The following is a 27,756-nucleotide window of genomic DNA, read 5'->3' as shown; positions in this document are numbered from 1 at the left end:
CTTAAACCATTCTCCGGACTCTGTGTTTATTGGAATCAGCGAGAAAAAATAAATAAATACAACTCCACCTAAAAGATGAAAACTTTCTGTAGTGAGGCTTCAACTACAGCACATAAGCTTCAGTTTATGAATTTTAAATGTTTAAAAAGAACCTTTTCTGAAATGAACAAGCTTGGCAATAATGTGTAATTACAAGTGATGTGTACTTGGTGAGCAGGAGCTCATGTAAAAAGTCATTTACAGAAATGTGTTTACTGGCTTGTTTTCTTACACCTGTGCTTTCTGCGTTTACTCTTCATAAGCCTTTAAATATGAACAGTTAAAATACACTGACAAAACAAAACCAGCTCTGATGGCATCTGAACAAATAACTTGAGTTGTGTCCAACTTGCTTTTTTTTTTTTTTCTTGGACAGAAAACATTACCTGTACTGCATTTTTATGCCAGAACAAACTTTACTAGTGGGAATGTAAAATAGTCAAATAAATGTAGGGGGAAACATGAATAATTTGTCCATTTTTAAAATTATTTAACAAATGTCCCTATTTTTATGAAAGAACATTTGTTTTGATTGCAAATATTACAAACTCAACATTCTCCCAGCAGTGTAATATTATACACTGAAAAATCTCAGGCATCTTCACCCATTACATGCCAATGATCCTCCTTTTTTATGTAGAAAACCTGCAGTGTTTCGCTTCCTTTATACAGAGCAATAAAAAAAAGTTAAGGCAAGATGCATCAAACAGAAATCCAAATGCAGGCGTTCCGAATCCACCGGTTCTGGATCAGTCGGCAGCTCCGGAGTTGCTCTGTCTCAGGCATCTTACGCTGGTTGGAGGGGAAGAGGAGAAGGCCGTGGTGGAGGAGGAAGGGACGTGATACCATTGTAATTATTATTCTTTTCTTTTTCTTTTTTTTTCTCGATATTTTGCAAAAGGTGTCCACTGCTGATCCTGTTCCCCTCCGATCGCTCCCAATTTGCCAATTTGCTTCTCTTTGGCACTTAGGCTGGCAGACTCAGCTTCTTTCCTTTGAGAACTGAAACCAGGCAGAGCAGAAACAGCAATAAGACGCAGCAAGACGATCTGACATAGGAGCAAATATGAGGACATGCTCATAAAGCGCCTGAAGAATAACGTTAGAACAGTCGAAATTACTTTAGAGCAAGGGTTTAGCATTTCAAATCAAAGAGAAAATATTTCACATGACAACTTAAGCAAATGGGTACATTGCAAAATGGGTACAATAACACTAATTCATTTAGCCCGTTTTCTTCTGCAGTCTCACTGTTAAAAAGGTGCAGTCCAAATGAACAGAAAACACACAGAAAGTAACTTCCTGTCAAGCTGCTGCTCACACCTGTTGTGCTTCCTCTGACTTCCTTTTTAAAACTCTATACTGAAAAATAAAAATAAAAAGATTTGAGCAACGACATTTTCCATCAATAAGGACCAAAATGGACATGATTAGAATCTAGTAAAGCACAGGCTGAGCAGTTTGTGGATCAAAGAGAGTAGCAGAGTTGTGTAGTGGAGGTAGAGTGGACATTTTAAAATGCTTGGATATTATTTATATTAAGAAAAATCCCAAAGTATTAACATAATCTGATATGGGCCTATAAGTTTTATATGAAGAACAATTCAAAGCAAGCATTTAGTTAAAAATAAAAATAAAATCTTTGGAGTCCCCAAAAGTTGAAGTCCTGTGTTACTGCTCAAGTAAGCCTTTTCTAAAGTCTGGCCCAGCCTCTACCTGCCCTAAAGGGATGGACTCTCTATTTCAGTATGTGGTTTTCACAAATGTTCCTTTGCAACCTGAAACACTCCCAACAGCGAGTTTGGTTACAAGAGAAGCCCGACCTTTACAAGCAGAGTGAGGTTCTGTGCTTTGTGACCGAGGAGAAACTGGCTACATAAGAAAACACAAGATACATATTTTACAACATTTATCACCTAAATGCTTTAGAAAAGGTTACACCTTCTTTGTAAAAATGAAAAGCGTTAAAAAAATGCAAAGCTCTCACCTTTTGTTACATACAAGTAGAAGAAATCGCAGTATAGGATTGTCTGCACCACTCCTGCCACAATGGCAATCATATCAAAGAATCCTTCAAAGTAGAACCTCCATATCCAGTTGATGAGGTAGAGGGCCCTGTAGAGTCCTAGAAAGAACAGGTAGTGGGTGGTGATGGTCTCAGCCTCTCCCGTTTTGCTGATCATGAAGAGCTGTGGGAGGATGGCCACCGACTCCAAGTAGATGGAAAATGTCCACAGGATCTGCGGGATAAACAATTCCAGCATGTTTTTGACTGAACTGGATAAACGATCTGCTTTAAAATTGGTTTAGATTACTGACCTCCAGAGGGGAGAAGTCATGATTGACCAAGAAAGACAGCCCGCCCACTGGGACCACCAGGAACTCCACTCTGAACGTGTCATGGTTCCCATCGTAGGTCGCCTTGAACTTCATGTAGATCAGGTAGACGGTGGCGTAAGCGCATCCGATGTAGATTACCTGCAGGACGACAACAAGCGCGCTAGCTTAACGCAAACAGAATCACGCAGGGAGGGAGGATGCGGATCATCCTTCAACAAACACAAGTGTGTTAGTTCAAGGGTAAGATCCACCTCAGCACTGTGTGCTCACGCCTTGCGGGAAACACTCATCGCAATGCGATTTACCTTCATTGTGGTGTTGTAGAGGGAGATGAAGGACGTAAGCAGGTCCAGGTAGCGAGTGGTGAAGACCAAGGCAAACAGGACCTGACTCTTTCCAGAAATACCTGCAAGGAGACAGCAGATGGCAGAAACAGGAAGTTAAAGAGTGCATTATTCTCAAAGGAACAAGTAGGAGGAATGCTGCTGCGGTCTGGCACAGACTGTTTTACTGCCAAATCATCAGTGTCAAGTGTCTTTTATTAGTGTTGTGTGTGACTAACAGTTTTCTTGTCAACATATTACCCCCATAATTGTTATGGAAGGTAATATGGGCATAAATCATCACTGATTTATACCATCTTTGGCCAGGTAATCAGGTGAAAAAGTATGTGGGTTGGTCTAGTTGTGCCACGCTCTTCATGTTCAGATGACTTCAATTATTAATATCTACCAGAGGGAGGCAATTTTCATTCGAATGAATGGAAATGGAGTGCAAAGCCTCTAAAAACACACATTTAATTTTAATTCAGACACGAGTTATTTTTAATAGAGACCTGCCGGTGCCACGATTTGAGCTCAGCCCTGCTGTTTTAATACTTGACCATCAGGATACACAATTAATACAAGAACATGAGAGCAGTGAAATGGAGACACTTCCAACTCTGGATCCAAGTAAATAAAATAAGTGTACAGTACTTTTAAGCATTTTTGACAAAACTCTTAATGACTTTTGCTTTTGGGAAATTATTGATTGAAAAGTATAACTGTCTAATCAACAGACTAGTGCCAACACTCGTATAGTATCTTTACAATAATACTAACTAATCAGAACTCAACTGTGATGCATTATTAAAACTGGGTATGCACTCCTAGGGGCGGGGAGGGGGGGCGCGCCAAAACAATGGCGAAACAATTGTTTCTAGCCGGCATTTTCTGTATTTAACAACTGTGTGTCCATGCAAAACCTCCAGAGGAGTGCCTGTAATATGCTTTCATACATCTCAGAAAGTTCTTAGATGCGTCCCTGTGCATCAGTTTTGTTTTAATATCCAGCTCGCAGGATGGGGATCCGATACTGAAAAAGGTCTCTGGAGGTTCGATAAGACAGGAAAGCTAACGATGTGAGTCAATCTCCTGCAAGCAGCAGTGATAACTCAAGGAGCTGACTGATGCACAGCTGTAACCTTTGATCCAAATAAAGGAGAAAAAAATAAATAAATTATAAAACATAGCAAACTGCCTCCTGCAACCCTCCAGGACACAGCCAAACTGTGGACTCTGTGACTGTTACTTCTGGATGGGCCACTGCCACGTCACAGAACACAGAAACCGAACTGTGGTGGAAGAAGCGGTAAAAACGTGGAAGTAAGTCATTGTATGTGAATAACAGAAATTTTGAAGGGCCTAACATGTCAAACCAAGAGCAAACTATGCACAGTCAGCTGACAACACTTAGGAATCCGGTCGCCACTAAAGCCACCTGCAGGCGCTCATTACAGCGTCGCATTGTTCTTCGTAGTAGCAGTGTCGGTATGAAACGTCACATTTTCTGACAGAAATGGTAGCTTTACACCACAGGGTACCACTAGCAAGTTATAGCTAACGTTAGCTTGGAGCTAATAAGTGAGGTTCAACTAAGAAACCGAGATAAATGCTTACATTTTGACCTGACATTTTAAAAACTGAGTTTTGTATGAAAGAAGGAAGGAAGGGGTGTACTCACCGGCACAGGACCTGCTTTTCCATATTTTTAGCAACAAAATGATGATGGCTGCTAGGTGGGACAAGTCGCCGGTTAGCCTGAAAATGTTCATGTTTGTGGAAGCCCCCTCAGTCAGCAACCTATCTCAAAGCTCTTCGGTGAATTCCGTTCCTCTCCGGTAACACTCCCTTTTCCACCCAGCCCGACTGTAAAGCTGAACACAAACGCGACGCCAGGAAAAAAAAAACTACGGTATTTAGCTCGGGGGAAAGGGGGAAAATGGCGAGTGGCGAGCGACGTGGCTGGGAGACGTGGCCAACATAGCAGCATCCAATGACAAGCGAGAAACGAACGAACAGTAGCCAATCAAAAAAGCGCACTGCCTCATTTGCGTAATTTATGTCAAGCGAAGCCTGCCTTCCGTTTCAGAAGAAAAGCTCCGAGTTTTCCTTTATCGGTTCGTACTAGTTGATAAGTTCAAGACGACAGCACATTCCGCTGAGCTGTATGGAGGATATATTTGACGCGTCATTAGGATACATGTTGAAGTTGTTTATCAGGAGATACCAATGAGAGCTGTAGCAAAATCGGCAATCATGAGCAAAAGTTTTGATGGTGACAATTTATGTGGCTTAGACTATTTTAGATACGTTTCTCATAATTTCTGGACATATTTACAGTAAATCATACGTTTTGATGTATATTACCGAGTACATTCGTTAGTATGCACCTGATGAGTCTGCACAACAATCCCAAAATCAATGTGATATGTCATGACAAAAACTGGAGCTTCTGACTTTGGTAAAAATAAATAAACTGTGTCATGAAAACTTCTTGGTTTGACAGCAGATCACCCTATTTTTTGGCAAAAATACTCACTTGGAAGTTTTATCAGAAACTACAAATTGTTGGATTTGAATATAATGTCCTTTCATGACACTGGATAAAAACAAAACAACAACAAAAAAAACAAAAAAAACACAAAAAACAAATCATCTAAAAATGTGTAGTTTTTATTCAGGAACACAACTTTTAATCATAAAAACATCATGGCACATTTTTAAATTGTCATTTGGCACCATCATCTGGAACACAAACCTTATTTTATGTCAAATGGTTGGGGGAAAAAACACAATAAAATAATAACAATAAAATCGATTCCACATTGTTAAATTCAAAACCAACCAATGACACCATCATATGTCAGAGCTAGACTTCTTTCGTTTTCTCTAACCTTAGTGTTTTCCCCCCTTTTACAGGCAGTCAATGCAACACAGAGACCATAATGGCTGCTTCGTCTTCCTTTGTGTGCGTAATATAACATTACATCTTTCAATACCAAATGGCTTCCCATTTAAAATGAACACTGCAGAAATCTAAGCTACCATGCACTCCAGCCATGAGCAAGAAAAAAAGATCAAAAGCATCTTGTCCCAGAAAGCAACATTCAGACAAAATGAATCAAGATCTAACTGAGTCTGAAAAAATTGTACACAAAGAAATGTTGAAGACTGCAATGATAAAACACTCGCAGCATTAAAAACAGCAGGATACTGCAAGTAGCTCTTAGGCAACAACAAAGAAGAAATAACAGAAAACTGAATTGTAAAAAAAATAAAAAAATGGTGGGCTAGTCTTTAATTTTGCCCCAGGCCCTAAAACGATTCAGTCCGCCTCCGTTTTTGTAGGCTCACGACTATGCATGAAAACGAGCGAATTTGAGAGTTTTTACTAGTAAATTTGATAGAAAGCACTAAAGGCAGTGTTATAAGTTCACGTTGTTTTGCTGAACCTTTACTCGGTAACCAGGAAATGTCAAGAATATTTTACTTTTTCCATTAGTATTTACAGCTGTTGTCATGTACTAAAAGTAAGCAAAAAAAAAATAGATGTTTGTCTTCACTGGTGAAGTTAACACTTAAATCTTAACACAAAACACAAGTACCAGACTTTACAGATCAACACTTACAGCATAGTGATGATATGTTAGAAGAACCAATTTTTTAGTGGCTGTCCCAATAGCCTCTCTCTTTTTTTTTCCCCTTTATTGCTTAAATAGTTGAGGTATCTCTGGATCCAAAAGATCTATACCGCAGCACCTGAGCTTCACGTGCGACTCCCCATTTCCACCCAAGTCAGAAACGGATGACTGCAAGGACGACACGTTTTACACTGCACTAACACCCATGGAGAAAAAAGAAACCCCTAAAACATTTGGAGCGCATCTCCCCCGACAATCAGTTCCATTCTCACTGAGGAGAATCTCCAGAATCCTCTGATGCCTTGAGAACAAAAACCGCATCATCCAGTACATAGTAGTCGTTATACATGTCGCCTTCGCAGAGGTACGGCAGTCTGGTCACGGCCTCCAACTCAAAACCAGCCCGCTTGAAAACCTCACGGCACAGATTCGTGACTTGCTCCTCCCACGTCTTTCCCGCGATTTTAAGGTGCTCTTTTGGACGCTCCCACTTCCCTCCTAGGAGATGAGGAGGGAAAAAAAAAAGAAAGTACTTTTTATTTTATTTAGATTGGAAATCAAATCAAATGCATGACTTTGTTGTTTCTCCACTGACCGATTTCAATGTAAGGTTGGAAGGGAAGCACAGCAGCCAAGACGAGTCTTCCCGTCTTGGGGACCAGGGAGCTCTTGATGTCCCGCAGGAGATGCAAAGGATCGTCGCAGCGGTCCAGCAGGTTCAGGCAGCTGATTACATCATACTGGAAACCAGTGTGCTGCCACTCATCTATGCCCAGCAGTCTATGCACAACAAAAGGGCACAAAAATCCTATTGTCACTCTCTGCTAACTGAAAATAACTATTTAAGTGGGATTGAGTTAATATATAAAACCGCAGAAAGTAATGACATGCTGAAAAAAACAAAAAAAACCCATCCTCTTTTAAACGTCTGATTGTCAGAACATAATAAATAGGATATACCCTTTCACAGGTTCCAAAACTAGTTGAATATAATTATCCACAATGCCATTTTTCAATAATATCATCTTATGGAGGGTAACTTGAAGGGAAATTGCTGTAAATTAAGACTTGTCAAATACAACAGACAAAATGCAGTTAATGCACACAAACAGCAAATTCACAAAAATTGGAGCAACCATTAGTGGTTATCGTTTTCCCCTTCCATGTCGCTGCAGTTTTAGTCGAATCATCCTATAAAGTTATTCAGCTTAAATGCACCTTGGATACATTCCATACCCAGGTCACATACCATGTATGAGCTGGGATCATAATTTTCCATTTTTTAGGAGTAAAACAGAGAAAAATGGGATTAAGAACAAAATTGGAAACATTGTAGCAAAATGTTTTGGGGTCATAATACTAGGTGAGTGAAATTACACAGCAAATCTTGGCATTTTTAAGGATATTTATCACTTTAAATCATAAAAATGCTTAACCACAACAACAACAATACAAAAAACAGAAACAGAAGTAGGAGGGGACAAAATGACAATGCTCATATATAAACTGGCTAAAGAGTCAACTGACCCGAGGTGCATGGAAACAGTAGATAATTTTTTTAATTATTGATCCCATAAATATGACTGCATTTTAATAACTTAAACAGGTTCAAAAACATTTAAAACTTGCGTCTCTCATCCCAGGAAGTGAACCATCCCCCCCACCCACTCACGTGTAATTCCTCCTCTGGAGATGCCACTTCATTGGTGGCGAGACCTCAGTAGCGTAGACCTGCTTGAAGTGGACTCCCATGACCTCTGTGACTCCTCCGTCCCCGGCTCCAAGATCCAGCAGCCTGTCGGCCTCCCAGTCCGGGCCGATCTGTAGCAACTGCTGGAACTGATCGGCGGAAAAGACGAACATGGAGCCCCGGCCCAGAAATCTGAGGCGGGCGGCAGATCAGAGAGACGGAAGGCCTCGGTTTGAAACACAAGACACCTGGTAACACTCACCCATTGATGGAGGTGCGTGACACTATAGGACTGAGGACAGATGATACCAGAGAGTGATAGAGCTGTGTGAAAAGCCAGCCGGACTTCTCCTGGCTGTGCTTGAGAAACGCCTTGGTGTCAGTGTCCAGGTGGCTCTGGACAAACAGGGGGCGCACAGATTCTCCCATCAGGTCTGGACAGCACCGGTACCACTAAACGAGGGCAGGGCAAGGTGGAAGAAAACAAGGCAACAACAAATGACTTCAACTGATTTGATAGTTTGAGCGAAATAGCTAATGGCGAAAATCGGTTTACACATTACATAGTCAGAATTTTAAAACGGATAGTGTGTGTGTGTAGAGATCCAAAATCTCAGATTTGAGGCTCTGGCTCCATGATCTTATGGAAGATTTGTAACAAGAAAGTCATAAGACATCATAATTTGCCATAAACGATGTAGGGGGTCAAAGCCAACTTGGAAGAAGGTGCTCTAGTCAAATTGAAAGAAAATTAGACTTTTTAGACTACATGCAAAGTAATATACGAGACAGAAAACTAACAATGCACATTATACTCAACATACCACCGATACTGTGAAACGACCCCCCTCCATCTAAGATCATTACTGGCAAATTAGATCGAATCATTATCTATAACAGTCTGATTGACTTTGTAGTCTTTAAAAGGCATTTTGACTTTCAGGCTTTTCCTTTTCTGCATTTGATTTGCTTATGTTTGGATTTTGTAGAATGGTTTTATTGCTTTACAACATCTACCTCTGCACTGGTAATAACTGTACTCTGTTCGATTTGATATTTTAAAAGTAACAATGGGTTAAACAAGTAAAGAATTGTTCATGCTACACTAGCTTTAATTTGAACACCTGTCCCCTGACAGGTGTTTTTGGTTTATCACTTCAGACACATCAAAACAGTTTTAGAACATCAAATTTACTTTAGTATTTGACAAAGTTAACCTTAGTAAATACATAAAACAGTTTCTAATGCTGATTTTATCCACTTATGGGAAAAAGTAATCAAAACTGTAACTACGGGAAAAAATATGTCCTTTTCTTCTTTACAGTACAATAGTACAGTACAGTCATTCGAATAGAGCTTAAATGACGAAAAGAAGAAGTCATGGCTTAAGAAACAACATATAATGCACTTATCTATGGAAAAACTGTGAAACAAAGCCATTGACATCCATCAGTCTGGAAAGCATTATAAAGTTATTTATAAGGATTGAGGATGTCAGAGAACCACCGTCTCTTTCAAGGGAGAAAACGTGGAGAAAGGTGGAACCGTCCCAGGGGTGTTACCAACATAAGAGCGCATTACTGACTCATATAGGAGGCGCTTAAAATTGGTGTGACAGGAGGGTCAAATATCTTTTTCACTGCAGTGTGAAGCTCCCATCCCAGCCATGTATTCACATCCTTACCTCCGTCTGTTCAGCTGTTCCCGCGTCACCCTCGGTCACTATGCTCATAAAGAGCGAGCGGACCAGCGGACTGCGGATGTGTTTCCCTGTCCACATCCTCTTGATGGAGAGCAGGAAGGCCACGTAGCCCAGCACCCAGGCTACAAAAATCAGTGTTCTCAGCTGCACATGACACATAATGGAAGAAAAAAAGGAAGTCTGAGCGGTGAAAGCTGACAGAAGCAGCCGAGAAGTCGATACAGCGGCCAAAGACAGAGAGAGATGTGCTTAATAATGAATGGTGACAGAACAGAAGGAGGTGCAAATCGACACGTCTCCGCTTTCAAAGCGACAACCAAACAAACCTGAGGAGGGCGCGGTGGGTATAAGGACACCTGCTACTGTTTAATTCTTCTTAATCTTCAGGGGGGGAAAAACAAACAAACATTGTCTGCTGGGGTAGACCTGACAATGTTAGGTTTAAAGCCGTGTGAGTCTCTGCCCTGATACAACAAAAACAAGAAGTTACTTCCGCATGGTGCACTTCCTCATTTGCGCAATGCGGCGCTGCGCAGCTTCTGCGCGGTTGACTTGAAGCGAGCAAGCAGATCTAAAAACTGGCTTTTGAACCCCCCACCTCCAAAAAAAATACAAACATATATAACATTTTTACAAGCCAGTTTTTAAAGCAAAAAAGTATAATTTAACATAAGAAACTGAGCAGAAAAGGGACAATCTAATACAAAACAAACAACATAGTTTGAGAAAATAGTTTTTGACTTGTTTGTACTTGGACGGCCACGCGGACACCCCGAAATGACCTTTTTTAATATAAAAAAAGTTTTCAAGGGTAAAACCCACCGTGTTATTTATTTATTTATATCTGGTCATTTTGAACTATTCACTCGTTATTATTCATTGTGTATAAATATATATATATATATATATATATATATATATATATATATATATATATATATATATATATATATATATATATATACTGTATATATATATACAATGAATATAGAGTATATATACTGTATATATACTGTATGTATGTATATATATATATATATATATATATATATATATATATATATATATATATATATATATATATATATATATATGTATTTACATGACAGTAGGGGATCAAATACATATTTCCTATTTCAGTCATGCCAAGGATATGACGGGAAAAAAAAATCTTTTTGAACTGTTTTCTATTTTCTTCTTCTTCATCATTATTTATTAATTTATTTGACTTTGTTTCCCGTCAGAGCACCTCAGCAAGGGCCCGACTCTTCCAAATATTGTTTTCTGAAACGGTTGTATTGTGAAGCCAGCAGATGTCGCTGCCACACAACTGCTACACCTACGGTAAAGCAGCGTTGTAAGCTAAAATGCTCATAATGCTCATAGCATTTTTTGGCGTCACTCTCATCATACTGATTGTTTAAATATAATAAATAAACTCTTATTTTTCAGCATGCCTCATATTTACACTAGACAAAAACAGTGCTTGTAGTTTGGTCCACTAGTTTGGTCCACTAGTCTGTAGTTTGGCGCTATAGTCCGAACGGTACTGTAAAGTTAGGAAAGTTAGAGCCACGACAGGAAACAGATTACAGACATTATATCTTGCCTTTAGAATTAATTTACAAATATATGAAGACCAAAGATTAAAAACACTTACACGATTCACGCATGCATTAGAGACACGTGGTGGAAGACAACGCTGTCGTTAAAAATGATAGCAAGAAAAAGGGGTTTTAAACTTCTTTAGACGCGTCAATCGCGAGCATCATTTTCAAAGCAAAGCGGAAGTAGCTCGTGTCGTTTTGTTCCGCTTGACGCTCCTCAGTCTCGTGCGGCTCAGTGAGTTGCGCTCCTGGGCTGCGTGTCCACATCAGGTGAGAGCTCTGCTTTACTTTCTATTATTGTCCTGCTATAAACGGCACCGACTTCATTAGAGAACAGCGGCGTTCGGGAGTGGCAGTGGAGTTTGACTTACCCAGTCGGAAATGGAAACATCTTGACAGTAAAGGACAGTAAGTGAGGGGAACCACTGGCTGAGGTGCTGCCGAGAATCCTTCACAAATGCTCCGGTTTCCTCGTGCGACCTGTGAAACTTATAAGATAACTTTTAAATCAGACATTACGTATTTATGTAGTTATTGTTTTATTGTTTAGAATACACACATACGAACACACACATTTATATATGAACACAAAGAGTCAACACTTGGATTAATCTTTGTTGCGACTCTGAAGTCGTTCTAGAGTAGTTTACGTGTTTTATCATGTATCGGTGCAGCTCCACTGTAGCTCCCCAGGGATAACACGCCAGGTTTGGAGCCCTTGTTTACATTCTGGCCCGTGTTAAGCAGGATCTGTGCAGTTGTTTACGGCCTGGCAAGGTGCCTGACTGCTTTTAGATCGTGTCAGTGCAGAGACATGCACTGGCATCTGCTGCAGGGCCACAGTGCTGGACCACCATCTGAAGTGATACTAACTGAACCATGCTTGTTGGCCATCACCAGTCGGCTCTGCTCCACTGTATCCTCCTCCTTCTTTTCTTTTTGTTTACTATTCCGCACCTCAGGTTTGTTTTTAACTCCAGCCTGATGTTCTGTCAAAGGCAGAAGAAGACAAATCCCCAGAGACAGTGTTTATGCCCTCACTTCTTTTGGTTTGGTTAGTTTCCTTTTGTCGTGGCTTTGCACAGAAGATTCTTGTTGGCTTTAAGCAGCTGCTGACTCACTATGTCGCTGTTACAGTTTAAGCCTCTTTGTCGGACTTCACAAACTAGCAAAATGCCTCACAACACAAAAGAAGATTCTCTAGCAAAGTTGTTGTCAATGGAGCAAGACCTTGTTGCCACAGAGGAAGAGAAACAGATTAGTTTTAGGCTTGTGACAGAGCAAGTTTCCTGCATTTCTAAAAACAATGGCTGTGTCAAGTTAATCTATCATTGTTTTACTCATCTTTTTTTTCTGCTTAAATGTATAATTGGCAGTAAGGGGAAAAAAAAAAATCTTTCATTCGATTCAGCTACTTCTTCCACCAATTATTGACTGAACATTAAAAGTAGCTGTTGCTCTTATTGTGGGAGATTTGTCCTGTTGGAACATGAGAAGGACAGTTAGTGGTATAAAAGTACACTGAGGTGATAAAAGTTCCTGTTTCAAAGCAGCTAAAATTATCCGGCGTTCAGCTCATGCCGCTGAATGTCCTTTTTATTAGGTAAGAGAAAAATTGGTGGAGTGGCTGGAAATTTCTCCTGTTGTATGGAGAATAATCCTGAACTGTTCTTCCCCCACCTGCTGCTGCACACTGTCTCTCAGATGGTTGAAAAATGGCTCCTATTTTCACCCTAGGAATATTTCCATTAGCCATAGTATATGGGGTGCCTGCTTTAATGCTTCACCCCTGAAAGAATTTGCTTAAAATATTTATTTCTTTGTCACCTAAACAACGTAAGCACAGTAAACTACAGTAACTAAAGTAGTAATTACAGTTCTTTTGATTTTCAAGTAAATAAACCTTATTTATAAAGTGCCACACAAAGTCACAACATACAACAACATAAATCACACTGAAGTTACAGATCAAAATGGTTTTCAGTCCACAGATTTGTTAGCAAAACAAAGCTACAAGGTGCTAACTGTTCTCCATGATCACATTCTGGGATCATAGGCTGCAAGCAGAAGAGTGTTTGCATAAAAGCTGACTCAAATCACCAGGAACTTGGCCACTTAGTGAGAATAAATTACCTCAACTGATTTAAAAAAAAAAAAAATCCACCGGAAGCCAGTGTAGAAAGTATAACGCCTGGAGTGATACAAGTTTGTTTGTTGGATTTAGTACGAAGTCTGGGTGCTGCGTTCTGAATAGCTTGCAGAAGTGAAATTATTCATCTGTCTAGACTGGAAAAAAGAGAATTGCAGGAGTGTAAATGCGATGACCCAAAGGCATGAATAATGTTCTCTAGAACTGCTCTGGAGACTATGACGTGTATTTTTTAGAAATTATTCTTAAATGGAAAAAAAACAAAAGTGAGGAATAGATTTCAAGTGAGAGTCAAAGTCTAGCAAGGAGTCAAATGAACCTGAAGCTGTGCAGCTTCGCTAAACTGAAACTAAATGACAACCCAGAAAGCATGCAGTGTTTTTAATGTCACTGTATTTTTGTTTTATTTACAGTTTCACTTTTCAGGTAGCTGTGATGACTTTAAAATGGGTCCTTCTTGAAACTGAGACATCATGTCTCAGTGAGAGCTACCTGTATAAATAAAGGTGAAATAAATAAAATAATGTTGTTGAACATCAGATACAGACCTGCTTATTTTTCTGCAAACCCGTACCTGTACCTAACCCTGAAGAAAACATGAAATAGATAGAATTGAATAGATCATTAAAAAGATCCATTAAAACATAAATAGACAATAAATGCATTTATTCAAGTTTTTTTGTAGATTTTACAGCTGAACAATTTTTTTTGTCTGCAGTTGTGCAGCTTGCCCATGTTTAGGTTCTGTGTTAAGCATAAATATATTAATAAAAAGTCACTTATTTATATATTTTCATGTAAATTACCTTTAGATTTAAAGTGTCAGATTCTCACAGACCAGCTGTTTGTCCCATTGCGAATAGTGGGAAATTGTTTCCAGGCTCCAAAAACTCTGTGGTAATTTTAATTAGTGATACCACCCTTCAACGTATTTGTTTTAGAAGCGTTCACAGGCGTGCATGCCTAGTAACTATGTTATTGATTATGTCTCCATGTTGCATTTCAGCTGGCCATGTGCGATGTAATGCCAGGTGGGGCGACTGCTGCCACCTTCATGCTAACAGAGATGGATTATGAACATCACCTCAGCTCTGCAGAAAACTAAACTGAGCAGAGATAATGGACCCAAACTTCAGATCCAAGAGGAAGGCTACATCCTTGACCAATCCACGTGCCCTTAGATGAAACTAAACCGCTACGTTGACCGTATTAATTCAACAGCTACCTGTTAATATGCTGACAGAAGTTTGCTGAACACCTTCACCTCGGGACTTATTGGAGCGGCAGAGGAACAGTCAGCGTTTGCCTCAGTCCAGTGGACAAGCTGTGCATCTATGGTTTCATCTGCAGCCATGGGGAAGGAACAGGACCTGCTGGTGGCGGTGAAGAACGGAGATCTTCTGCAGGCTCACAAGCTCCTCTCTAAAGTCAAGTGCAACAAAACCAGTGAGTATGAAGCCCGAAGCGACAGATTATACTCTGGTGTGTACAGTTATTGTTTCCACTTGGAAATGCTACCACTGCTGTGGTTATTTTTTCTTTTGGAATAACCACAGTTGCAGGTTTGGCTGTGGACTGCAAAATGAGAGCTAGATACATGATTTAAATGAATCACAGTCAAACTCCTTCATCCAAATTCTGCACCATGTAAATTCCTTTTAAAAAAACATTTAAAAGGAAATGTTTTTTTTCTCCACATTTTCCAACTCAGGCAACAAGCATGTTTTCTTTTACCGTTGCGTTGTTATAAATGACAGAGCACGTCCTCGTCTGCAGCCAGGGGAAGCTAAGGGAGCGGGCACGACTTGGCAGGGAATATTAAAAGTGGTTCTGCTTGGTTTGGGACTTCTCTGTGTATCCATTGCAGATACGATGCTGCAGGCAACAATACAGGGGATGGAGAAAGTTTCCTGGTATTTTATGGAGCTGAATACAAAAGGTGTCCTGGACTATTCCCAGGTCAAAATTATAGGCTTTGGAATGTTGATTATTTTAAGGCAAGAAAAGCTACATTGGATGTTAGTCTTTTTGTGCCATGTCTCGGGTGTAAGTCTTGAGTTCTAATCCTTGAACCCATCAGTTTTTAATGATCATCAGGGATTCTTAAGGCAAAGGTTTAATTCCCAAGAACTCTGATGCAGTTTTTCCTGAAATGTATTCCTATATTCGGTGGTACCTATACCTCCTTTCAAGTATGACCAATTTTCCAGGCCCACCATAGTAAAACATTCTTATAGTCATGGAGGTTTTGGAGTTCCTTCACAGAAACTTTGGCTCATTTCTTCTCTGATATTGTCCTTACCCTACTTAGGGTGTATATCTTATGAAAAGCACACCATTCCTTCTTGATCTGGAAGACACTCCTCTCCAGAATTTGTTTTTTTTGGTTTTGAAGTGCTTAAGTGCACAAAATCAAAACAACTTCCTTTTCTTTTTTTTTTTTACTTTTGTCTTGTTGGAGGTGGCACTATAGTCCAAGTTTTTGTTTACATTTTATTTTGTTGTTCGCAATAAATTGATAGTAAATATGATTGAAATTAGGTTTAATTTCATTTTTGGAAGATAGATAATCATTTAGAAGAATTGATTGATCCAAAGGTCAAAGGACTAACAGAGGTTACCAATGGTGACCCTACTTTATGAGGTTCCTCGCATACCATATCTTCATTTACATTAGCTGCAAATAATAGCCAATATTGATGCATACCGTTGGTATTTTTAGTTTTTTAAAAAGCAATTAGATGGAGCTGTACGTTTTAAGGTTTTGTTCAAAGTCATCATCAAGATCTCCTTGAGAGACCGTTACATTTTCTTGTCCGGTATTGTCTCAGTCCTGCTCTCACTTGGACCTACATCTTTCAGCTGATTCTCGAGAACTGTCACAGGGCAGAATCAATGGCATGCTCATTTGTCAACTTGGACGGAGCGACGAATGTCCAACAACAGCAGCAGATCAGATGCTGCAGCTGCCAGTGAGGGATTCGCCAGTGACCCTCGCTCTCTCCTATTTACAGAACCCTGTCGATGAGTAAGGATTGACTGGCTTGTGGTGATGACCTCCTTTGAAAGGCTGCAGAAACACCCAATCCAAAAATAAAGTTATACCATGAGTGCCATGGTTAGCTGCTGCTTAGTAGTTTAAACGTCATCCTAATATTGTTCAGTGAACTTTGTTTTAGTCTGGTAACCTCATTTTGCCTGACAAGTCCAACAGAATCCCATAAATGCTATTTTTAAGGGTGACCATGGTAGGAGTTCATCCTGCAACTGGTGGATGTTCGGCTTGAACCACTGGTCTGTCTGTCATAGTTGTGTCCTTGAGCAAGAAATTTCAGCCGGCGGCTTCCCTGCTGGAGGTGGTCAGAGGGCCCGGTGGCGCCGGTTCATGGTAGCCTCACTTCTGTCAGACAGCCTCAGGGCAGCTAGCTACAATGTGCTAGTTTACCACCATCAGCGCTTGAAATTGTGCTCAAAAGGGGGAATAACAGAAGCATTTTGGGGTTAATAATTGCTATAGAATTACAGGCCATTTGCCATTTACCATACTGGGACTTGTGATGGGTGTGACAAGATTGTTGCTAACTGAGAATGTTACCTTTATTAGTTATGTTGTCGAGTCCCACTTAATTGGTTCATAAATATTGCTTAGATTGACATCAAAACTCCTCATGTGGACACCTGTTGTAAGCTACCCCTCCATTTTTTTCCTGTTGTTTTTTCCCCACTTTTATTTGCCTCATTACCAAAGTAAAAAAAAAAAAAAAACAGAGGTCAAGTGCAGTAATTAAAACAACAACCTAATAAAAAAAATGGCAACTGCTTGCTCATTTGAAAGAGCCTTTCGGTGACCTTATTGTAAATTTTATTGTGAGTCTGATGGCAAAAGCGTGTCAATTAGTGCAAATCCTTTGGGGAGGTCAGGTAGTTTTTAGTTTTTATGGAGCTGTTAGGCAGACCCAACATTCCCAAACCTTCAGGAAAAACCTTAGGCAGGGTGTAGGGTGCATAAGAAGAGAGAAGCATATGCTCATGCTCTAAACGTTTTTGGGTAGAGGGGCTTACTGATGGCTAAGGAATGATGAGCAGGCAGTAGATCAGTAGTTCTTGGTACTGTGTTAGGTGCACCCCTGATGTTACTTGTGATGCTGTTAGTGAAACGTAGACAAAATGGCATTATTATTTGTAAAATAAGTGTGAATAAATAAACTTAAGTAAAACTAATAAGCAGATAAACATTAATTTATTAATTAATTTACATTAATTGTAAAAGAAAAACCAATGTGAGTTGGTTTCCTCTGTGACCAGCTACCATTAACAATAAAAGCTGATCACAGTGTGTTTCTTTGCATTTTGCACTTTTAGTCTTTTTTATAAGCAACATGTTCACTAAAATGTGCTATGTTCATGTTCAAAAGATTGGAGATACAAATATTCAGAAGTGCAAATAAACTTTTTATTGGAGCTATCACAAGTTTCATGTTGGATTGTGGGCTGCCTGACTCCCAGAGAACTTTATGATCATTTTTGCACTTCAAACCAGGAAATTTAACCTTTTAAGTAAAACATATTACAAATAATTCAACTGCATCATTCAACTAAATTCATTGTGAATTTATGGGAAGTAGTTTTTATTATTTTCTCCTCTTAGTTTTTATGGCATAACAATGACTGAAAAAGTCCAGGTCTTGTTGCAGTGTTGTTTTAGAAAAGATGGTGGTACTTTGAAAACTTGGTGTTTACTTGGATCGTACTTGTTGGAAAGCTACTAGACTATGTGATCTTCAGTGAAACAAAGAAATTATAAAATATTAAACCACAGTTTTTCTAGATGTAGTGAATTTAGCCAAACTCTTAAGTCTTTGACAACTAAACAGGCATGAGAATGTAGGATACAAAACTGAGTCATTTTTTTACACTATATCCAACAAAGGGCTTTAAATGACCAGCTATATGTGCTCTGAGCTCCTGTTGGTTGCATAGACCTCACTGTAAAGCTGACTGGGAGCTGCCAGAAGGGGATTACCTTCACCACTGAGGGTGATTTGATGCACATGCAGCTGAGACGGGAGGTTTCTTTTTCAATCAGCCATCTGCTGACATCAGGTTAGGGCTCAGTCAATACAAGTGGACTTACTGCCTCTTTTTGCTTAGCATATGCAAGCACAGGTTGTGTATAGTCACAGTGAAACGTTAGTACCTGCTTTTATTGGTTTCGGAGTTTAGTGTGTTTGAATTTTAAAACAAATAGACAGGTTCCAGTTCTTAAAATAGAACGTAACATGCTTTTTTGACATTGTGCATGCAAATACGACATTCGAATTTAATATAATCCTTCAAGGTTCTTCAAAGAATAAAAAAATATGTGCATAAACACCCACAATGTAAAAATACGATGTTGCCAAGAGTTTGGTTTTTAGGTGATTTTTATTCTTGTTGTTAAAGCAAGAAAATGGTTGCTTTAACAACCATTTTTTTTTATCAAACTGTTTATTGAAACAGAAAACAAGGATTTTGATTTGGAAATCTGGAAATTGGAAATTGCTGATACCCCTTCTCGTGATTCTCATGAGCCGGACATATCGTAACACCCCTAGTTTTTAAAGACAAGACTTAATCCTGCTGCAACCAAGGTTGCCATTTTATGGCAATTAATCCTGATATCAAATCATTTTTGCTGTAGACTGATAGACTCCTGAAGTCTCCTGCAGGAGATGACACCTATTGTCCAGCGCTTCTCACTCTTCTGCTTAAAGTGAGTAAAACCAAAGAGCCTGCCCTCTGCAGAGAGGGAGTGGAGTTTTGGCTGTTGTGCAACCCTCCATGAATAGGGGCCATTGAAGATGAATGTTTTTTCTTCTTTTTTTCCCAAACATTTCCATGATTGCAATGTGTTTTTGTTTGGACAGGCAGATAACCCAGCCCTTTCTTCTGTCATGCTGAATATAATAAAGCCTTTCGGCACTTCAGCTGTTCAAAGCATCCCATTTGACTATAGTATTGTGATCTATTGAATGATATGGGCATCCTTTTGATATTAACTGGACACACCAGCTGATGACATTTCGTTATTCATTAAGAAATGTTTGCAGTTTATGTTGGAGTCATTATTTTGTAGTTTTTGTTAGTGGATTTGGATTACTTTTTGCATCTACCGTGAGTCGACCGTCTATCCAAAGGTGCGACTGGGGAATGGAGTACTCTACCAAACAAGAATATTTAACATGGAACTGACATGGTTTTTTTGGGGGGGAAAATGGTTAAAATGGTGTTCAGATTATAGAATCACTTTGATTTTACTCTAATAATCTCCAAAAATGTCCAGAAATCCAACATCTGAAAACCTGTTTTAATGGCACTTAACCTACTAACCAAGCAGCGCAAGAGTCAGACCAGGAATTTAACAGAGGCTAACTAATCTTGGACCCTTTTTTTTTTTAACCCCTCTAGGGTTCTTTTGTGGGCTCTAGTGTCCCTTATACGACAGTAGGCTGACAGAAAACGGGGAAGGAGAGGGGGGAAGACATGCGGCAAATATCGTCGGGTCCGGGAGTCGAACCCGCGATGGCCGCGTTGAGGACTCAAGGCCTCCAAATATGGGTCGCACTAACCCCTACGCCACCACGGCACGAACCATCTTGGACCCTTTTTAATAGCAACTTAAAACATTGACATACTCCATCGCACCCTCAGGGGAGTTTTAATTCAGGTTGAGACTCGGTTGCCTACATGGGAGGATATTTAAACCACACCTCCTTTTCTCTCTCTTTCCTAAAGTGTCCTGAGGCAACAGACTGAAGGACTTCTTGCCTCCAATTGCAAATGATTACAGGTCAGCTCTTCCAGTAATGATCTCTGATTGTGAATCAGAGGCGAGACATTAAAACTGCAGAGGTAAAAGGTCGAGAGGAGTGGTTATGGTTTAACAAAATCTTATAGCTTAACATTTACAAAGGAATACTACTGTTTTCTTAACTTTTGCCTCATTATTTACACAAAGTGTGCTACTTTTTTGACAGCTGTATTCCACTCTACCTATTCATATGAGCCAGCTTTGTGCCAGATAAAGATGATAAACTTATAGCACCACCTTGGCTAATTGTCATTTGGAGGCCTTCTCGAAGCTGGCTAGCAGCAACTACTCTCTACACCTGGTAAACAACTTTCTCAGGGATTCAAAATGGTGTGAAAACATTCAATGCATATATAATAGAATCCACAAGCAGAAAGACACACAAACCATGTGCAGTAATGTAACGCAACGTTAACCTCAATTCAGCTTTTGATGTTGTAGCGCTGTGTAGCGCTGATGGCAGCAGTTTAAAAGATTCATGGAGAGAGTGTGAGGGTTCTCTGCCAATGATTGGTGTCACCACTGTTTTTTTCATGCTCCCTCACCATCCTCAGCACGGCCTCAGAGAAAGTTAGGGAATGATCAGTATATTTGCAAAGTGCTATTTTCCAGTTTTTGTTGCAGGCATTCCTTTGTTTGGCACCTATTTCTTGAGTTGCTAATAAATGTGTGCTGTTGATTCAAGCGTCACAAGCTACAGAGGTGTTGGACTGTATTCGTACTCTTCGGTCGACTCAGAAATGGAGCTTGGTTGACAGATGGTGTTATTTGTGCCCACGATGGTCCGTAAACTCCTACAGACAACCATGTGGAGCCCATATTTTTTCTGATGGCAGTGATTTTGTACGTCTGCACCAAGCATAAATCTGCTGTTCAAAAGGTGGTGCTAAAACACACAATAAACAAAAAGAAGACTAATAGTCAGTAGATGACTAGCTTGAGTAGATTACAATTACACACATTTATTTCTATTTAACCCCAGGATCCGCAAAGGCCCAAACATTGTGTTAACCTTCTGGTGAGAAATTGCTTACTTTGAAAAGCTTTCCTTGCTCTTTTTTCGTCTTGGTCTCTTTTGAATGGACAAGGACAACATCAGAATATATTACAAAAGGGATTACGAAAATGTGAAGATCCAATTTTTTATATCTCGTGAAGACTCAATTAGTTGAAAATAACAAAAATAGGATGAATAAAATTTTGTCCCCATCATTATGGTCCCAGCGACTCGGAAGCATGGCCACAGAGGAGCATCTGTTCAGACCCTGGATTTTCAGTCTAAAATGTTTACTGTTTAGCTGGAAGCTTCCCTGTGGTGCATCTTGAATGTTATTTTGTTTTCTTTACAACCTTAAGCTCTTGCGTCAGTTGAGCAGAAATGTAATGCATGCATGTCACCCATGATTTATGAGTGGATATATGCGCTTCAAAAGTGTTGGTGTCATTTTTCACTTTGCACAGTGTTAGTTTAGCTGCTTACCCCTGCATCCAATTTGTAGTAACCAAGACACACCCAGGTTCTTTCTCCTGCCTCTTGCAACCCCACCCCCCGCCCTTTAGTCTCCTGCTTTGAATTAGGAACTACCCATCTGTCCTAATGTCAGATTAGAAGTCTGTTCCTCTTAAGAACACCTAAGAAGAGGCATGGTAGGTATGGTTGCATTCAAACATAAAATAGAGTTGTTGTCACTGGCACACATATAATTCCGTTGTTTATTCACCCCTTCCTTCCATTTCATGTGGAGTATAGGGATGATGTAGTTCGCCCGTTAACTAACCAGCTAACTTGGATAAACAGTATTGACTGGCTAGCAAGCATGCAGTCTGTGAAAGGCTTTGGTTTTACCTGCTCTTGCTTTGTATCGCACTCACTCACACACCCCCACACACGCCACACACCTGCCAATCCTGAACCTGAACCTTTACCTTCCCTGACAGATGGGGTAGCCTGTCTAGGATTGCTCGGGAATTTACCAAAGGAATTACCTTGTGTCAGAGGATTGGTGTGTGTGTGTGTGTGTGTGTGTGTGTAGGTTTTCAGTCGAAAGCATAATTTAATTTAGCATTACCAACCACTCATTGCTGCCCTTAGGCTGCACATAGCTCAGTCTGAAACTTGTCTTCTTGTGGTTCTTCTCTTTTCTTTTGAAACTTAAAAAAAAAAAGACAAAAAAGTTGCCAATCAGGCAGGGGTTGGAAAATAGTGTTTGCTCTGTTGTTAGTCAAAAAAAACCTGTCAGAGTTTTTATGTACGTCCTCTGATGTCGCTAACGCAAAGACGTCAGACTCTCTGTGGGGTTGCTTTTGCAACAAAGCCAATATAATTGTCTTACAAAAAGTTTTTTGTCTCGTGTGTGTGTACTTGGGGCGGAACATGTTCTGGCTGCAGGGGGCGGAGGGGATGTCTACCATCTGGGAATTGAGCCGTCTCAGTCTCTGGGAGGGTTAATAGTAATCAGCAATAGAAAATCCTGTTTTGCTATTCTACAATTGTTTTCTTTTCTTGCTTTGCTTTGTGCCGTCGTAACACTGTAATGAGAAGTGTCGGAATAACAGCGTACTCGTTACGAATGAATTTCAAATATGACAGGAACAAGTGAAATTTATTTAATGGGCTTCTCTCGATTGTTGTGAGAATCTTATGAATCTTGTATGTGGGTTATGCAAATGATTAAATTATATCTTATGTTAAAATTATACCATGGTGTCAAAATTTCTCATGTTCATCCATGACACTAATATCATTGTAGACACATAAATTTATGCAAACAATAAGGCATTTTATGAGATAATGTTTGACTATTTGATATGTGGCATTTCTCTGACTGGTGATCAGCAGGTTATGGTACTTTGAAAGAAAAATATTATTGGTCAAAGCAGGAATTTGGACTTAAAAAACATTTTCACTCAGAAATATACAACTATCTGTGAACAGCAACAGATAAAAGACAACTCCTATTTCCTTTTCTTTCCTTTCATTTAAGTGTTAGAAGCAGGCACACAGCCAATCTCTATCTACAGGGTGTAGTAAGAGGAAAATACAAGTCAGGTTCATGAAGAGTTTACCTGCTTCTTCAGTGTATTTGTTGCACTACTTATTCTGCCTCATTACCACTGTGACTTTGGAGATGTAGAGTTGTCTTTAGTATCTGCTGAATGCTATGGTTTTGCCATAGTCACTTTATATTATAAACACATTTTTCACAATGCCAAAAGTCCATCTCAGTAATAGTTGCTTAATGTTTTTGGTTGCTTTTCTTTTAATCAATGACTGAGGTGAAAACAGTCACCTCAGTCATTTGTTGGACGTTCTGTGGCTGTTTAATTTGGCAGTGTGAGTTGATCCCTAAAGAAGCTTTAAAACCAATTGAAAGCATTTGCTTCAACCAACTGTTCACACGTTCTAATTTGAAAGCAAGTGCCAAAGCCTTGAGGCCTTTTCCAATTATGCTGCTATGGTCTAATAAATAACCATTGATTAGACATGGGCTGCTTCGGTTTGTGTCCTACACTGGCTAATTAACATTCATGTGAATATGGAACTGTTACCGACCACCAGCACAAGTTCGCACTCTTCGTCCTTAAAGGAATCCTGAATTTTATAAACAACTAAATCAAGTCTCTATATGAATCATAGAATCACACACAGCTGTCTTACTCTTTTTGTTGGAAAGTATTTTTTAGCCTTGTGTAAATTTTGAAATCCTGCCGCTGGCTATCCACCAAAACCATATGTCATCACTATATCGCTTTTTTCCAACTCACAAAAATGCCTTGTTCTTACGCAAGTCAGATGATGCGGGGCTGTGGCTTCCTTGCTTGGAAGTGTTTTGCTAAAAGGGGCTTATGTTACTTTTGCTATGACATCATCATCTCAATGTTTGTTTTAATATTTAAGATTGAAGTGACAATCCCACATTTTTATTTTCAGTGCTTCATGAGTGCCTCTATGTGGCCACATTTCTATATGCTGAAATAATCAGAAAGCAGCTTATGTATTCAGTTTTGCTCTCTGGTTTTAAGTATCCAGAATCCTGAGGTGAGTGAATCTCCAGCAGCACATACAAAGCTTCTGTGTGGTTAGGTTGAGGACTCAGTGTTTGAGTAGTAGCTTTGTTTCTACAATATCAGTGGGCTGCTTATGACCTACAGTAGATAGCTTATAAATATTTTATTGCTTTTTAACACACTACTCCTCCAATCTGCCTTAGTTTTTGCTAAAAGCTATATTTTCCTCATTATAAGATCTAATAGGTATTTGTCACAGATTCAAAATAGCATTTACTTGCGTTTATTTGACTGTTTAAGAAATGCTATTGCATTGGATATAGTGGCTTGCATTATCCTAAATCTGATAAATGTTGGTGAGTGGATATACCCAGCAAACCATCTCCTTCAAAGCCAGTGTTTTTAGAGAGCAAAAACAGTTCTGCACTGAGCCTGAGGTCTCCTAATTGTTGGAAGAGCATGCAGAAATAAAGGAGGGGCTGCACAGTGCATTGGGTAAAGCAGAGTAAACAGATGATTTGAATGGTATGTAAAATGTTCAGTCCCAAAGGTGCAGAGTTGAGATGTGTTATGTAAGACAAGACCTGCAGGTGTGTTTATGCCCATTTTAATGCGCCTCTTTTTCAGGGTAAATAAACAGATGTAGCAAGCCTGGTTCGCACACACACATGCCTTCACAAAGGCAGCAGATGATCTGTTTAATTTCCCCATTGGCTCATTTTCAGCTTATATTCAATGCGTCTGACCTAGTTGCCAGCTTCACCATGGGAGATTAGTCTCTATGTTTTTAACAATGCAGTAAGTTATTCGATGTGGCAACCTGGAAATGTTTGGACTTTGAATAGGGGGTTCTTAAGAACATATTGCCTTGTTTACACAATGCGGTGCTGGTCCAATTAATGAAGGGGCGATATATATGGAAATATATGTACAAGTCCTTGGAGTTTAACTTTGTAGCTTTAGGAAACAATAAAACTCCCATCAGTTAAGTTTCCTGCATAGTGTCTGAATACAACACTTTCTTAGTTTTTTTTTATATCTCGTAGCAAAATCAACTGCTAAGAAACCACAAATGACTTCCACTTAAAATAACTTCTTAAATTGCAATGACTTGAGGGGATATTTGTCTTTGCAAACACAGTACAGAAAATGCCTCCGCAGCATGCAACAAACTCTTAAGTATTAGAGATGAAAAGCTCCTTGAACTTTTCCCACATTTTGTTTCAATGCATTTTATTGGAGTTTTATGTGACTATTACATACAGAGTCCAGCTAAAAGTAATGCACAATTGTGCAGTGAAAAAAAAGAGATATGTCACAAAATCTTTTACAAATACAAAATTGAAAAGTGTGACGGACGTTTGTATTCATGCCATTAGGATCTAGAACTTTCAATTGAATTATGATTACATTAATCTTTTCGGGTTTGCCTCTACCAGCTTACACAAATTTACACATTCAAAAACAAAAAGTAAATTATTTTGTAAAATTTACACAAACATTTATAAGAATAAGTTCATAACTCAGAAAAAGTTTCTGGAAAAGGCTCTCCTTTGGAACTTGTTGCATTATGGTGAAGGGTGCAAATAATATAGTTGTAAGATTCACCAGGTGGAAGAACTGGACTGGATTAGAGTTAAAAAGCAGCCAAAGTAAATACTAAACTTTTTGAAAAGTTTCTTAAAGAAAAGAAACAATGGACTAAAGACTTTGGCAAAGTACTGCAGAACAATTATTGCGTTGTTTCCACCCCACTGGCATTGTTTTACTCTTAGGTCTATTTTAGGGAGGAAACGGTCATAACTGCAGGCCAAGCTGATGCATGCTAAGACCTGGCTGATGACTTCTTGGTGAGACTCTCCATCTCACCATGTAATCACATTGTTTTAAACTCTTGGACACCCTCCTAAAGGGATTTGGAGATCACCTGCCCAGAACATTAGCCATTAGCGCTGCATGTTACCAGAGACTTTGAAGTCAATTACCTGCAACATCAAGGAGTGGAAAACTATTTCTTAGCTCTTTGTGATTTACATGTGTTTTCTGTTTTGGTCTTTTTTTTTTTTTGCATCCAGTAACAAGTCGACGCAGTTTTTTTTTTCTTTTTCAAACTATTTAGAAGTGCTTTGGGACAACTGGAGTAAATTCAAGCCCACGCTCTGCCTCAGTGGTTTGGTTTGAGGGACTGTGTTTACACTCTCAGTAATCAGTGCAGCAAGATAGATGTGTTCCTCAGATAAGTGTTTCCCTTGATGAGGCCCCTACCTAACCACAAAGCTTGTATTGCCAGAGATGGATGATGACCTGTAATTACCTCTTTTCTCACTCCTATGTATTTAGGTCCTTCCCCAGGCAGTTGTGGTCTTGCTGTTTACCTTTTTTCTCATTGCTTTGTGGGGGTTTGACCCAACCTTCAACAGCAAGTGCACTTTTTTTGTTGGTGTTTGTTCATTGGAAGCTGGTATGAGTGGAAGTCGGTTTGCATTTTCTATTGAAAGGAAAGGTATATTTGTAATAGTGGTTAAAGAAAAAACAATCTATAAAACTTTTGCTTAAGTTAATGACAGTTGGCAGTTTTGGGATACAGAGATATTGGCAGATGTTTTTTCTTACACTTGTTTCACATTTCTTCATGATGTTCATTCTCAAAAGCCTACAATTTGGAATCAAAAGTAGCAGCTACACTTCCTCTTACATGAATATGCCGACAATTAATTCCCAATCACACTCTAAAGTTAAGATTTGCAATGGGGTAATTCATTTTTTACTACAAAGGAAGGGTACAGGTGACTTCATAGTCAAAGAATCCCTTGCCTGATATGTCTTTTCAGGGTCTTGGTGATAGATTTTGGGATGTGTGAAGATCTTCATGGTCTCCCCTTAGTGATTGTCACTTATTATAATACAGGGTGATACATCACAAAAGGTTTTGACCCTGGATTAAACGTCCACAGTATGATCCTAGTCGTTTAATACTGTGGTGATGGCAGTAGAGGTATATCCTTGACTTGGGATTTGCGAGCAGCGGTCCTCCATGTTGCCAGTTGTGGGAACGGGACACCTACTTGATGAGAACTAAGGGCATGATTGTAGACCATTTAGAGTTGATGTGATCCTTCATTGCAATTTGTAAAACCTTTAAATGGAATAAAAAGGAAATTCATAGCTTATGGCTAAAATCTAATCCCCTGTCATTCAAGCATAGTGTGTATAAATCTTGACTTTACACACTACTCTCCAGTGTTTTTAGTTATTTTTAAGCATTCTTAGTTTTTTCTTCCTTTTTTTTTGGATCATGTTCAAAAGCGTTTCAGAACAGCCATGCAACCCAAAGCAACAAAAGCCCCCAGCCAGCTGCAAGGCCTGTTGAATGAGACAAAAAGACAAGCAAACCAAGTTTTCTTTGT

General features: G+C 39.4%; 3 protein-coding genes across 10 annotated transcripts in view; 1 reads left to right on the top strand and 2 right to left on the bottom strand.

The window, feature by feature from the left end:
- Positions 1-9: 9 nt before the first annotated feature.
- Positions 10-4,680, bottom strand: kdelr2b (KDEL endoplasmic reticulum protein retention receptor 2b). The gene is made up of 5 exons (XM_028030097.1): positions 4,384-4,680; positions 2,685-2,785; positions 2,359-2,517; positions 2,027-2,279; positions 10-1,041 (listed from the first exon to the last, which is right to left on the bottom strand). Exons 1-5 carry the CDS (start codon positions 4,472-4,474, stop codon positions 1,007-1,009), a joined length of 639 nt encoding a protein of 212 aa, XP_027885898.1. The 5' UTR covers positions 4,475-4,680; the 3' UTR covers positions 10-1,006.
- A 674-nt stretch (positions 4,681-5,354) lies between these two features.
- Positions 5,355-10,257, bottom strand: mettl9 (methyltransferase 9, His-X-His N1-histidine). Of its 2 annotated transcripts, XM_028030070.1 has the most exons (6): positions 10,062-10,257; positions 9,718-9,879; positions 8,296-8,486; positions 8,016-8,225; positions 6,939-7,123; positions 5,355-6,841 (listed from the first exon to the last, which is right to left on the bottom strand). In XM_028030070.1, the coding sequence occupies exons 2-6, from the start codon at positions 9,811-9,813 to the stop codon at positions 6,612-6,614; spliced, it is 912 nt and encodes a 303-aa protein (XP_027885871.1). In that variant the 5' UTR covers positions 9,814-9,879; positions 10,062-10,257; the 3' UTR covers positions 5,355-6,611. The 2 variants fall into 2 exon arrangements, with proteins under 2 accessions (XP_027885871.1, XP_027885870.1); XM_028030069.1 differs by lacking the exon at positions 10,062-10,257 and having other exon boundaries at positions 9,718-10,041.
- A 1,199-nt stretch (positions 10,258-11,456) lies between these two features.
- LOC114152356 (CASK interacting protein 2) overlaps positions 11,457-27,756 on the top strand; it is a 52,140-nt gene continuing 35,840 nt past the window's right edge. For 3 of the 7 annotated variants that reach the window (XM_028030235.1, XM_028030234.1, XM_028030232.1), the window contains exons 1-2: positions 11,469-11,612; positions 14,498-14,937. Coding sequence is in view for 6 of the 7 variants with exons in the window: in XM_028030234.1 (XP_027886035.1) it covers positions 14,826-14,937 (112 nt within the window). In the remaining variant the exon portion in view is untranslated. The other 4 variants (XM_028030231.1, XM_028030228.1, XM_028030229.1 and 1 more) reach the window with 4 other exon arrangements.

Source organism: Xiphophorus couchianus, chromosome 10, assembly GCF_001444195.1.
Source record: "Xiphophorus couchianus chromosome 10, X_couchianus-1.0, whole genome shotgun sequence".
In the NCBI taxonomy this organism is placed as follows: Eukaryota; Metazoa; Chordata; class Actinopteri; order Cyprinodontiformes; family Poeciliidae; genus Xiphophorus; species Xiphophorus couchianus.
The sequence above is the reverse complement of the archived record's forward strand: the minus strand, read 5'-3'. Positions and strand labels throughout refer to the sequence as shown.